This window comes from Heptranchias perlo, chromosome 2 (assembly GCF_035084215.1).
Source record: "Heptranchias perlo isolate sHepPer1 chromosome 2, sHepPer1.hap1, whole genome shotgun sequence".
Lineage (NCBI taxonomy): Eukaryota > Metazoa > Chordata > Chondrichthyes > Hexanchiformes > Hexanchidae > Heptranchias > Heptranchias perlo.
The window spans coordinates 12,302,010-12,316,617 of NC_090326.1; the positions used below are offsets into that span (position 1 = coordinate 12,302,010).

General features: G+C 38.5%; 1 protein-coding gene across 2 annotated transcripts in view; it reads left to right on the top strand.

Annotated features, from left to right (window-relative positions):
* exoc2 (exocyst complex component 2) overlaps positions 1–14,608 on the top strand; it is a 294,362-nt gene that overhangs the window by 81,632 nt on the left and 198,122 nt on the right. For both annotated transcript variants that reach the window (XM_068000284.1, XM_068000293.1), the window contains exons 5-6: positions 6,548–6,661; positions 14,379–14,503. In XM_068000284.1, coding sequence (XP_067856385.1) covers positions 6,548–6,661; positions 14,379–14,503 — 239 coding nt within the window. The remainder of the gene's footprint in view (positions 1–6,547; positions 6,662–14,378; positions 14,504–14,608) is intronic.

The window sequence follows — 14,608 nt, forward strand, 5'->3', positions numbered from 1 at the left end:
TCATGGAAAGGTTACAGCACGGAAGGAGGCCATTCAGCCCATCGAGTCCGTGCTGGCTCTATGCAAGAGCAATCCAGGTAGTCCCACTCCCCCGCCCCATCCCGTAGCCCTGCAAATCTTTTTCTTTCAAGTACCTGTCCAGTTCCCTTTTGAAGGCCATGATTGAATCTTCCTCCACCACCCCCTCGGGCAGTACATTGCAAATCCTAACCACTCGCTGTGTAAAAATGTTTTTCCTCATGTCACCTTTGGTTCTTTTGCCAATCACCTTAAATCTATGTCCTCTGGTCCTTGACCCTTCCGCCAATGGGAACAGTTTCTCTCTATCTACTCTGTTTAGACCCATCATGATTTTGAATACCTCTATCAAATCTCCTCGCAACCGTCTCTGTTCCAAGGAGAACAACCCCAGCTTCTCCAGTCTATCCACGTAACTAAAGCCCCTCATCCCTGGAATCATTCTAGTAAATCTCTTCTGCACCCTCTCTAAGTCCTTCACATCTTTCCTAAAGTGTGAAAGATGCCCAGACCTGGACACACTACTCCAGTTGTGGCCAAACCAGTGTTTTATAAAGGTTCATCATGACTTCCATACTTCTGCACACTATGCCTCTATAAAACCCAGGACCCCGTATGCTTTTTTAACGGCTTTCTCAACCTGCCCTGCCACCTTCAACGATTTGTGCACATATACCCCCAGATCTTTCTGTTCCTGTACCCCTTTTAGAGTTGTGACCTCTAGTTTATATTGCCTCTCCTCATTCTTCCTACCGAAATGTATCACTTCGCATTTTTCTGTTAAATTTCATCTGCCACATGTCCGCCCATGCCACCAGAGTGTCTATATCCTCTTGAAGTCTATCACTATCCTCCTCACTGTTTACTATCCTTCCAAGTTTTGTGTTATCTGCAAATTTTGAAATTGTGCCCTGTACAACCAGTCCAAGTTATTAATATATATCAAGAGAAGCAGTGGTCCCAGCACTGACCCCTGGGGAACACCACTGTACACCTCCCTCCAGTCTGAAAAACAACAAATTAATCTGATCATGGTCAATTGCTTACTGGAGAATATGTAGAATGCCATGTGTGCATCATATTGCCTAAAATGGCAGAAAATACAACGCTTGCTAGATTGCATTAGGTGACAAAGTAACAATGGTTTCTTGGCCTGTGATAACCCCAAACTTAAACCACAATTTACAATGAATTTCCATCTGCTTTGCTGTAATGGGCACAAAGGGCTACATGTATCCTGCAGTTAATTCATAGACGCTGGCGTGCCCACCCCGCTAACATTAATTTTCACACCAATTACTCGTGTGGGAGGTTAATCATGGAAATAGCATTAAAATACAAAGATGAGTTTTATCTTGACTAGTTCGGGTCAAAGTTTTCTGGACTGAGACAGGCAAACTGTTGGCCATTACAGCTATTTTAGGGAAGCATTTAGAATCCAGTTTTTAATTGATGCATACATGAGGTTTACACTCTGACACGGTGAACAATTTTTTTCTGTTACATAGACCTGGCTTTGTCTGGCAAAATAGATCAATTGAAAAAAAAACCCAAAGAATTCCTTTTGTCTCTCTCAGGCGCTCTCGTTGCTGTTCCTATTGGATTCTTTCAGTGACACTGTTCACTTTTTTACAGGATGTCATTTTTATTCACACCCCTACACTGGGCACCACAGCCTCCACCCCCCGCCCCCACTCCGATCATAGTTTTTGTTCAAGTATATGGAATGTCAAAATAGTGCATGTGCAATTTATTGTAAAAGATAATGCTCTTAATCCTGAGCAGCTGGAACAATGCTGAACTTTGGAGTGGATGAACTGGCTCACATTATGGGTTACTGTGCTACAAAGTTGCTCTGTCGTTTTTACTCTGACGTGTGCGCTTATGAAAAGTACACCTCATGAGCACCAGTCAAATGTTAAAAGTGTTTGTGTTTGAGGATGAACTGGCAACTCATGAGGGACTTTATCAGATTTTTCTCACAAAACAAATGTTTCTGCCATTATACTGAAGGTCATAGCGCGTCCTCCATGGACATCGAGTGCTGCTTCCCCCTCTGCCAGTTAGTACTTTGCCATATTTCTCTGACGAAATTTGCTGAAAGTATTGCATGCCAATGAATGAACTTCACAAGTAAAACAAATGATGAATGTTTATGTAACAGTGGTCGCACGTAGCCTCTTTCCAGCCAAAAGCAACTGCCTTCACTCAAGACGTTGTCCGCTTCATCCAAATTGTAGGCTATGAACTTCAAAGATCACGGTATAACAGTGGTTGCCGCTAATGGGCTGGATTTTGCCGTGAGAGGCGAGCGAGCGGCGCCAACCGTTCGTTCGATTTCTCCTTGCCTGTAGACTTTCTATGGGGTTTTGCATGGCAAGTTACTGTCAGTGGGACAGCCAAGCAACATGGCGCCCTCTATAGGGCATCTGGGACCTGTATGAACAGGGCAAGCAACAATTTATCTCCTTAACTAATCAGATTGAAGAATCGTTAATAACAGCGCAGTCAGAAGTAGAAAGTGTAAGTTAGAATAATGAATTCAATGTCAAATCAGGTACAGAAAGCAAATTAAGGAGAGGGAATGGAAGATTGAATTAAGAGACAGAGATAAAAGAGACAGAAAGAAAAAGTTTTTAAAAATTTATTTACATTTTTTTAAATGTCCAACAATAATTAAAATCTGAAAGAATGAGACTCCACACTTGTAAAAGTTAATTTTCAGTGCCAGAGAGGTGGTTGGCAGTAATTAAGACTTACCACGCAGTTAAAAGGGTACTTAGACTGGAATGGACAAGCCATAACTTTTTTTGGCGCGTTTAGTCCGTTTCTACGATGTCAGTACAGGAACTTCACGCCATTCAATACGTTTGAATGGTGAGTCAGACAGCGAGATGCCGTTTCACACAGCTTTTGGAGAAGCATTACATCTTGAACAGCAAATTCCTGATTTCCGCATTTAACTGCGCATCTGCAGTCGCCGTAACTTACTGTTCGATTTGCACACAAACAATGGTGAGTTAGCCTCACTGTTACTTTTACAGCAAAATCCGGCCCATAATATTTAAAAGTTAATGGCTCATATTCGCTGTGCACTGTTGCATAAAACATTGGCTGATGAACTTAGCTTGCAGGTTGAGTTTTTATTGGTTCTTCTAGTGCTTCATTAGTAAAATGGTCTTTTCGATTTAGAAGTCAAACTGAGCCTTAAATTTAACATACTGATTCCAAGCTTGCATACACCTTTGCATTCTTTGAAGTTTGTTATGGTTGGTAGGCACCTGAAATGTAATCTCAGGCTGCTACTAAACTAATTTGCTTTCTTCACTTTCAGGGTACTGTATTCCTTTTTTTTTTCATCCATAACACATTTCACCTTTGTTATTGGCTTCATTATGTAACAATTACTGAATTTTTGTTAAAATACCATGGCCCAGAATTGGCTGAAAAATTAACGGTGTGTGCACACCGTTATTAATGTGCAAACCGGCCAGCAACTTGTGGCGAGGGAGAGATACCCCGTGACCTGCAAATTGCCACAGTTTGCTGGCCAATATGCGTGGCATCGCTGTTATCTTGGCGAAAACGGCATCTCGCCCTCAACCTTCGTGAAGTTGCTGCATTTGGACATTAATTGCCCTTTAAGCTCGCCTCAGAAAGTTAGTAATTAACAGTGTAAGTACCCTTTTAACGATGTGATAATTGTTAATGGCTGCCAATCAACCTTGCCCCCATAAAGTGAATAATTAAAAGTGTGGAGTTTCATCCTTCAGGTAGTGAATTGTTGGAGATTTTAGAAATGTCAAATTTTAAAATTATTTTTTTTTCCTTTGTCTTTTTTTTCCTCTCTCTCTTAATCCAATCTTTATTTCTCTTTCTCTACTTGATTTGACATTGAATTCACTTACTCTAATTTGCCCTCCTTCTCAGTCCTTCCTCTGTTTATTTCTCAATTCTTAAATCTCATTGGTTAAGGACACACTGTTTGTCCCATTGTTCACCAAGGTCCCAGATGCCCTCTTACCCCTCCGTGTGCTGTTATCGGCTCGCACTTCCAGCAACTTTGTGGGGGGAAAAAAATTTGAGCTGAAGGATGCAAGAACAAGTCTAACTAACAGGGCATACCGTGAGCTGCCCCACTGCAGCAAATTCTGGGTCATTATCTTACTAAAGTTACAATGCTGAATTATCCAAGGCAATCTTTTTTTCAATTGTACTGTTTAAAGTTTTATAAAAGTTATATTATAAATGTGTTGGAATTAAATGCTAACATTTTCTGTAAGGTCTTCAGTTGTGGAACCCAGTTGAAAAATGTTTACAATTATAGTACCAAAGTCTAATTTTAATGTTCTATATTTGTAAGTTATCTTGTGAAAATATAAATGAAGTGCTGTTTTCAAGTGTTCCAGCAGTGGAAGTGGAATTTTGCTGCTGCTTTTCCAAAGGAGGCTGTGTTAGCAGCAAATAGTCAGTGTATCTTCCTTTTGAGGTTAAATATATATTAACGATTGTAGTGTACTGTTTGTTTATATAAAACATACTGCCCGGTGTTACAATAAGTAATGCAAATAAAAGACATTTTAATTTTGAGACACTTTCATGCATCCATTTATAAAACGTTCTTGCTTCAAAAGAAGCAAGATGTTATTTATCTGCATTTATGCTTTTATTTCTACCACTTAAACTTAAGTACTGCTTTAATTTGAATCATCTTTGCAGATTATGGCAGATCCACATGTCAGGATTTCACAAGCAGATGCAGTTTTGCACAGACTAATAGTAGGGATGTATCTCATCATGTTGGCACATGTTCTGCACAGATCATTAGCACAGATCAAACTTGTATACTAGAGTGGATTTCAACATATAAAATATGTCGGGTCCCACCAAGCAAGTTCTACTTAATGCAGTCACTGATGTAGCATTTCATCATCTTCTGTTTATTATTTCAGCATACTGGCAAAATAAATTTGATATCACAGTGCCACCTCGTGGTAGATATAGTACAGTGCTTCACTTGAACGCTTATATTGTGTAACTTTAATGTTGGCCTAATTTAAATTGTAGCATGCTTAAATGATAAGCAAAGTGGTAGCATAATATATAATTCATTTAAAAACTGCAATTATAGCCTTTAGCCTTTCAGCATTGTGAATTGGATTCCGAGATACATGGTGCAATTTTTTTTTTATAAAGTTGATGGAACAAATCAGCCTTATACCTTTTTTCTTGTGCCATTGGACTAGTGTTACTACTTGAAAGATCTAAAACTTGGGTGGTTAATTCAGTGCTGGAGAGAGTTTAACATGATGGTCAGAAATGAAGAATTGCATTCCCTTGGTACTTAGTCCATCCTAGAGCCAAATGACTGTGGGTAATACAATGGAAAAAGTGAACTCCAAGTGAACCTACATTTGTGATAGTTTCTGGCGCTTGTGTCTTGAGTCAAGTTGATCTTTGTGGGCTAGAACACGCTATTAATGCATGCCACTCTAGTTGTTACCACTTTTACGAATTCTGCATTTGGATAGCATGCTTTCTTTTGGAGGCTTTTTAAAAAAAACCCTGTTGTAGGCCACAAAATTGCAGAAATATGTGGTCAGAGAGGCAAGTTTAACCAGGGCTAGTGTTATAGATGCCATGATTGAGATTACTAAGCAGGCAGCTGTGCCAGAGCTGATGCAGACTTCTGAAGACGAGAGTTGAGATTTTGTTCTTTTTTCTCCTGGACCTATAGCTTAGAAAACCTTCTGAAGTGGAGATGTTTTTGTTTTTGGAATATAGTTTGAATGGTTAATAGAAAACACTACTCTTTTAAACAATGTCTAATTATTACTGGATCTTGAATATTTGAGTAGCAGTTATGTAATTTCTTCTATGTTATGCTGTAAGAGGTTATTGCCATTGTGTTATGACCCAGCCCTTTTGCTCCCTCCTATCTTCATTGTGAATGTATTAATTTCACTTAATCTTAGTCAGTTTTTTGTAAGACATCAATGTGTTGGTGGGCTAGGGCCAAATAGCATTTCAGGTTTTATTAAATATGTTTGTGTGTCTATTGTGTGTGTGCGTTTTCTGTCACCGACTCAATCTATAATATACTATATTTTTAAAATTTAAGTTTAAGGAAACTGTTGCAACTTAAACAGATGGAAATTTAAGTTCAACAAAATTTCATGTATACAAATGTGCTGTTTAAAGTAATAGTCGTGATAATTGTCTAATTGTATTAATAGATTACTGTGAAATACTTCAGTAGTGAATCTTTTCTCAAAGTTGTACAAAAGTTCTGTTCTGTTATAGCATTAGTTAAGAATTCTGGCTGTGGAGAAGAACTACTGTATTCAAAGTAATTTCTTTATAACTGCAAGGCATGTTTTGTAGGTGAAGAGACAGTAACCTGTTAATTTAAATAGATCATAAAATGTAATTTTAAAAATTTGCCTGTTTTAGAATACATTTGTTTTGCTATAGGCTTAACAAGCCAGCTAAGAACTACTTTAACTATTTAACTGAATTCCTTTTGCAGAGGCAAAATTCCTCAGAAGGACCTTGAAGGATTGTTTCAGGGTATGAGTGGTGATTTTACCAGTGAAAATTTCTCTGCCACCTGGTATCTGATAGAGAATCACTCTGCTACAAGGTTAGTGAAAAGGCATCTTTGGAATGATTGGCCTAAAGTTTGGTTTGAATCTCTGGTGTTGTCAACTGAGTTTAACTTCTCGAATAACCATTGTTCATTGAAAACTTCAAAATATGTTTTTAAAAAGCCCTCACCTGGAACTTTCATGGTGTTCCTCTGATCTCCTCCGTAACGTCGGAAGAAACCTGGAGAAACTGCGTAATCGGTCATGTACGCCATTTCTCTGGGGTTTCTGCTAATCTGCCAAATTTACTGCAGGAGATTGGGAGAAACCCCCACCCCCTCCCCTCACCAAAATGGAAGTTGTACTCCCCTGCCTTTAGCTGCTTTTATATTGTGATTTGTGGGGTACTAGGGTTTCCAGCTGACTATCTACAGGTCAAGTACAGTCAGTGGAAACCCTGAAGTAAACTTGCCGGATTCACTAAAGGGAAGATCTGGTTTAAAAAAAAAGCAGAAGGCAATGGCCTTAGCACCAGATAAGTGGAACATAAAAGCAGCTTTTGGGAGCTGCACAGAAACATGCTATAGAGGTAGTCATATTACAGGCAGCAGATCTTTTAAATGTATTTCCTGTTGCTGAATAAACTAGACACAATATATTTTAAATTGGAGGCTGTGGAGCATCAAATTGTGAGGTAGGTAGAGCTATTGTGCAGACACATTTTTCAATTTCATAACCTACAAGAAAAGGTTTTCCAGAAACTTTTATTGCTGAATATTATAAAGTAAATAAAATGGATGGAGCCAAAGGATGGTATTGTCTAAATTAGATAAGTAAATTTGGTTTTTGATGTGGAAACATTCTGCAATCCTTTTTATTAAAAATGAGTTTTCATATCCAATGTGTGGAAGTTTTAAGGTACCATATGTCATACGGAATTAAAACCTCTCCAAAAGGCCTGCATAGTCGTTTTCTGGGACAGTGGAAGCTTCATTATCTGTCATAAGGGAAATTATCAGATAACAAAGAGATCCTAAAATTTAGTCTTACACATATATTACAGCATTACTGGTAATTGAATGAAGAGAAATGCAATATCACTAACAGAACAAAAGGAAATTATGTTGCTCCATTAACCAAGAAAATGGGACAAAACACAAATAACAAAAGAAATGTAGGTGGTAATGTGTCAGCAAGTCCTTTATCCCCATAGAATTCTGACAGATAATCGGGAAGGTAGATCCACATTAGTATCCACCTGACAATATTTCAACCCATCTATGTAATTTATCTAAGCCTCTCTGAAAATAGTCAAGCCCCCTTCTACTCAATACCCGCCCACAGAGCTTTGTGTCAAGAGCAAATTTAATGAAACTAATACATACACCATGTTTCGTATCGGTCACAAATCTTGTGAATTGCAGTGTACCACCTACAAGATGCACTGCAGCAAATCGCCAAGGCTTCTTCGACAGCACCTCCCAAACCCGCGACCTCCACCATCTAGAAGGAGAAGGACAAGGGCAGCAGGCGCATGGGAACACCTCCGCCTGCACGTTCCCCTCCAAGTCTCACACCATCCTGACTTGGAAATATATCGCCGTTCCTTCATCATCGCTGGGTCAAAATCCTGGAACTCCCTTCCTAACAGCACTGTGGGAGCACCTTCACCACACAGACTGCAGCGGTTCAAGGCAGTGGCTCACCACCACCTTCTCAAGGGCAATTAGGGATGGGCAATAAATGCCGGCCTTGCCAGCGACGCCCACATCCCATGAACGAATAAAATAAAATAGCAGGGGTTCCAAAATAGAATCCTGTGGAAGTCCACTGGTTACTTTTTCTGAGACTGAGCATTTTCCATTTATTACTACCCTTAGTCTTCTGTTGCCAGTCCATCTATACAATTTGTCAAATGTCCTACAAAACCGTATGCTTCCTTACTAACCTAACATGAAGAATTTTGTCAAACCTTTTTGAAAATCTGTATAAACTACATCTACGGATTGGCAGCATCTATGGAGAGAGAGAAACAGAGTTAACGTTTCAGGTCGAAACCTTTCATCAGAACTAGAAAGAACTTATCTTTCAGTTCTGATGAAAGGTCATCGACCTGAGATGTTAACTCTGTTTCTCTCTCCAAAGATGCTGCCCAATCTGCTGAGTGTTTTCCAGCATTTTTTGTTCTTATTTCAGATTTCCAGCATCCGCAGTATTTTTGTTTTTGTTTGTTTTCTATCTATTGGATTCCCTTGCCCACTAGCTTAGTTACTCCTTCAAAGAACTGCAATTGGTGTGTAAAGCATTATCTCTTCTAAACTGCGCTGACTGCTCCCTATGCCACTTGTGCTCCTGAAATATTCATTTGTAGCATTCTGTAGAACGTTGCCAAGCACTTTTCCCACAATGGACTTTGTGTTACTTGGCCTGTAATTACCAGGTTCGTGTCTTACTCGTTTTCTTAATCTTCAGTCCTTTAGTATTTATGGAGCCCTGAAAAATAATTATTTCTGTTCATATAAGTTTTCTCAAATTAAATTCTGGGTACAACATGGACTTCATTCACTATTGTCGTTTATAATGCAGGCTGGAAGATGCTTATTTTGTGTATTATTTCCAGTATAAAAATGCTATTGCTGTCCTCAAAGGATTAATTAACCTATTTTGACTTGAATATTCCAGCGTACCAACAAACTGACTTGTTTGTGAAATATGAAGTTCATGGACTTGTACCATGGGAGGCTTACATAATTGAAAAACAACATTTATTTTTAATCTTTGTTATTTTTTAAATCCACGATTGCTTAAGTATAACCAGTAACCAGTTATTGTAACTTCTATAATTTCTCTCCTCCTCCCCGCCCTAACCCCCCCCAATGGATGAGCAACTCAGATTGGTGACTTGCTCCCAGTCTTCTCTCAGTGCCATTTTTAACATCGCCAGGATGTGTACAACAGGGTGCCAATGGCTACATCCATCTGCTTTTCCTTTGTCTTGCAGGGAGATGCCGGAGTTTTGCCCAGCGTTCCCAATGCAGAGCAACTGAGATCAGGAGCTTGGTGGAGCGGGAGGGTTGAAACTTATGTCCCTTTTATAATGACAGTGTGCAGTGCCACTATAATGGGCCATAATTTTTCTGTAGTAGGGCATGTAACGGCCTCTGCCATTAGTTAGACTTGCCCTTGCACGTTTAGGTTTGTAAATTTTTTTTGCATGGCAAGTTGCTGAAAGTGCGAGCTGATAAAACGTCACAGCGAGGGAAACAGCGCATCTGGGACCTGAGTGAACAGGGCAAGCAACAGGGTATCTCCTTAACCAATCAGATTGAACGATTGAGAAATTAACGGCGCAAGGACTGAGAAGGAAGTGTAAATTAGAGTGGGTGAATTCAATGTCAAATCAGGTACAGAAAGAGAAATAAAGAGAGGGAAAGAAAGATTGGATTAAGAGAGAGTGAAAAATGAGACAGAAAGGAAAAGTAAAAAATCATTAAAATTTTTTTTAAAATATCCAACAATTAAAACCAGAAGGAATGAGAGTTCACACTTGTAATAGTTAATTTTCAGTGCCAGAGAGGTTGATTGGTAGCAATTAACACTTATCATGTCATTGAAAGAGTACTTAAACTTGAAATGACTTGACTTAACTTACTGTGGCGAGTTTAATCCGTATCTACCGTGAAAATACAGCAACTTCACATCATTCAATGCATGTCACTGGTGAGGCAGACAGCGAGATGCCATTTTCGCGAAGCAGCCCGGATAGCAATTTTTGGATATTGCCGTTTAACCACACAACTGTCTCTCGCCTGAAGTTGCTGTACTGTTTGCCCATAAATGACGTCGAGCGCCATTAGCCAACAAAACCTGGCCCAATATTTTCTAATTCTTAACTTGCTGAGTCATCTCAGCAGACCAATAGGACCACCTGCAGACTACCAAATGTCTGATGTTGACTCATTGCCCTCTGGTGCTTTTGAGCCTTTCTTCATCATTTCCATACACACTTTCAGATCAGTGTGCAATATTAGCTGCAGTCTGATATGGGCACTTCATTCCATAGGTGATTTCTGCAAACTAAATATTGCATTGCACTTAAATGGAATCCTTCTATGATTTAAGGATTACAGAAGGAATGTTTGTGGGTTAACATCCAGAGAAATATTCCTTGCCAAGAAATAAAATGAATGCTTTCATGATGCAATTCTTTGTTTCGTACTTGATAGTATAAGGGTAAATAATCTTCTAACTGAAGATTTTTTGCTGTCGTTCTGAATTGTTTCATGCTTTGTAAGATTTAGCAACGTTTTAATCTCTGATTTAAAAAAAAACTAAAGCCTGATTATGCGTGTTGGCAGCCAGAACTGGGTGGTGTGTCATTTCGTCTTATCCAGAGGAAGTGCTCATTGTCTGAGCTATCAACTTCCCTTGCAGAAACCGTCCTGAAGAGTCAAATGCTCAGGTTATTAAGCTCATGGAGTCAGGTCTCCTTACTAATTTCAAATCCGTGGGAAAAAAAATCATACATATTAATGCAGATGACTAGATCTTTTTCTGAGACCCTTGTGCAACAGAGAATGTAGTTGGCATGTGGAGAAAAAGTAATGGAAAGATTTAACCACAATAATGTATTTTTTTTTAAATCTGTACTTTGCTTAACCCAGGTACAGGGAAATATGAACTTTCAGGATTCTGCTGTTTTGGTTAACTTTTGTCTGTTTTCTTCCCTAAAGGAAATTGATTTGTGCTTAAAATTACTTTCCTGCCTAAAACTCATGACAAGTGTAAACATAAAGTTCTGCAGTCTAAATTTATAACACAGGTAACAGGAAGTGGAAGTCCAGTCTTAGCTCTAACCACCTATAAAACAGCAAAATATAGGGCAAGCAGCTGACAGTCACCATAACCTTATTGTAAAAGTGTTAAACGGTATCTGCTTTAAAGCAACAATTTTTTCATATAAGTCACCCTTAACTGACATAAGAACAGTAGATGACAGCGGTGAATAAATGGAGTGTGATTAATCATAAAAACAGTAGTGCAGCCATGTACTATTTTGATTCTTTGGGATAGGGGGAAGAGTAGTTGAGTGTGGGAAACAATCTGGAATAGCCTTTTACCACTGAGAAAATATCCTGTCTTGGAGTGTTGTCATACGGAAAATGGAGATGGTGATTGTGTGTTTAGAAACTGAAGGTGATTAGCATGAAAGTATTACTAGAATTAATTATTAGCCCCACTCCTGCTCTAGAGTATTATGCTTTTTCTAAAAGCAAACTACAGCATGCGTCTGCTTTTTGGCTGAAGAACCCCAGTCCACGATTAAGAAAGGTTTGCTCCATACTTATGCCCTCAGTTTGAATAATGGTGTCTTCCTTGTTCTGTAATTAGCTGCTGGAGTGACATTTTGCTTATCTGGGATTTTTTTTTGAAGGAGGTGTAGGTTCTTCTAACTCATTGTCAGAAGCATTCATATAAGATAATGTGATGTTTTCTGCAATGACACAGTAGTATTGGACTGTTTGAAAAAAGATTTTGTGTGTGAGAGTATGAGGGGAGAGTTAGCCAAAGGAATAAATTGCCACAGGCTTGTCACATGCTGATATATAATGTGCTTTCCAAAAAGACTTTTATTGGCATCACATGACAGGGTACAGTGGAAAAATTGCGAATTATATTGGTTCTTTTGGTGTTCCATATGCCATTAACTTCCAGGGTTATGGTAATTTTTCTGTTGAAAAATAGAGTAACGTTTATTTTTAAATTACTTAAAGATTATCATGGATTTATTGGTGTATTTCATCTGCATTTCTCTGAGTATTAGAAATGTGCAGAAATAATTTCACAACTGTTTTGTGACTGGGGAGAAATACTGTATATTTTGAAATATTTCAAATATGGCCATTATTCAAATGGGTCAAAGCAGAGGTTCTCCTCTAAACAGGATTATTATTGGCTGGATAAGAAAGGATTTAAGTTTGTAAAGAGAGAAATATTGCAAGTTTCTCCTGGTAACACTATTTTGTTGTTCTGCACCTGATTTGTTTTGGCCTGACTAATTTTATGCTTCAAGTATAAATCTAAAAAACCCATTTTGTAGAAGATACAGTATCTGCCACAGTTAACAGGGAGAGAAGGGAGATTTCATGTGTTTTGGAGCAATCTGTTCCTAGCTGAAAATTTACCAGTGTATCTACTGTGCCCTTTTGAAGTAGATTTCTGCTGTCATGTTGTGGAACCCACCCATGTAATCACTCTGATTCGCTAACACATTGGTGTTATTTTTAATCTTTTTTATAATTTGTTTTTATGATGTAGGTGATGCTGACAAGGCCGCATAAATTGCCCATCCACGATGCCCTCAAACAGTGTGGTTTGCTAGGCCGCTTCAGAGGGCTTTAAGAGTCAACCATGTAGTGTGGGACTGGGGTCACACAGTGGGGCCAGACCAAGTAGGAGTGGCAGGTTACCTTTCCGTGAAGGACATTAGTAAATCGTTTAGCTTTTTACAACAAAACAGGAGCTTTCACGGTCATTTTTGACTGATGCCAGCCCTCAAATTACCAGATTTATTGAATTCAATTTCACAATTTGCCATATTGAGTTTTTAAGGTTACTAGGAGGGCAAAAAGAATTCTTTCATTGGTTATTTACTGTGGAAGTATTTGCAACGTAAAGCATTAAGATGGCAAGAAAGAAATAATAAGACCTTATGTTAGGGCAATATCTACCCACCAAATAAACGTATCTGAAAAACTGTAAATTATTTTGGACCAGAGTGACAAAACATTTGGGTGATTCCTGCAGCCTATGTAATGGTCCAAATTTAGACAATTACTGAAAAAATCCAGATGCTAAGTGATATAAGCTCATTTTAGGATGAAAGTCAATAAATGGAGGCAAACTACTTCTTGATTTTTCCTAGGATGTGGATTTTTTTTTTGGACAGATTATTGTGACGTTTTTATTAATATATTTCATCATCTATTTCACAAAATGCGGGCAATAACTTTTGATTTAACAGAGAGAAAATGAGTGTCAACTAACCTGGAGCTTGTGTCTGACTGCAATTATTTAGATTATAGAGATTTTTTAAAAAATCACTTCCTCAGGATTGTAGAGGATATTTGAAATATCTTTTATATAGATCTTTTGACTGGAAAGTGATTAGAATATTTGCTTTCCATTAAAAACTGAAAACCACAGGTTGAATTATGTTTGTTCACCTGAAATGCTTTATGTGGTCTTGAGTAAATGATACTTCCCAAACCAGTGACCTCCACCACCTAGAAGGACAAAGGCACCTGTTGAATGGGAGCAAAATCATCTCCAAGTTCCCCTCCAAATCACACAACATCCTTCATTGTCGCTGGGTCAAAATCCTGGAACTCCCGACCTAACAGCACTGTGGGAGAACCTTCACCACATGGATTGTAGCGGTTCAAAAATAAGGCAGCTCACCACCACCTTCTCAAGGGCATCTTGGGGTGAGCAATAAATGCCGGCCTTGCCAGAAACGCCAACATCCCAAGAATGAAAAAAAATATGCAAATACCATTTTTGAATTTCTTTTTGGGCAGACTGAAGATACCTATGTGTGTTTTGAGTTTGTTTAAAAATAGACTTAATTCAACTCCTTTTCCTTTAAATGATCAGTTTCCTACTGTTAAGGTTTTTGAAGAATAGAGGCAATTTATCACATTACCGTTTGTGTTCTGCTGTTTTTCTTTCTTTTGCGTTAATATGCTATTTTTTTCTCTTTTTACATTCCAGCTTTGATCAGCTGAAAATTGCTGCAAATTTTCTAAGGAAGCAGGCGAACAAGAAGAATGAAGGGAGCCTAGCTTATGTGAAGGGAGGCCTCAGTACATTCTTTGAAGCTCAGGACGCACTTTCAGGTAATTCTTTTGGTATGACCTGTTCTTAATTATATTTATTTTTCTAGGATACAGTACAAGAACAAGAATTATTCTAACTGTAGAGGCCAGAGATTTTTAAAAAAA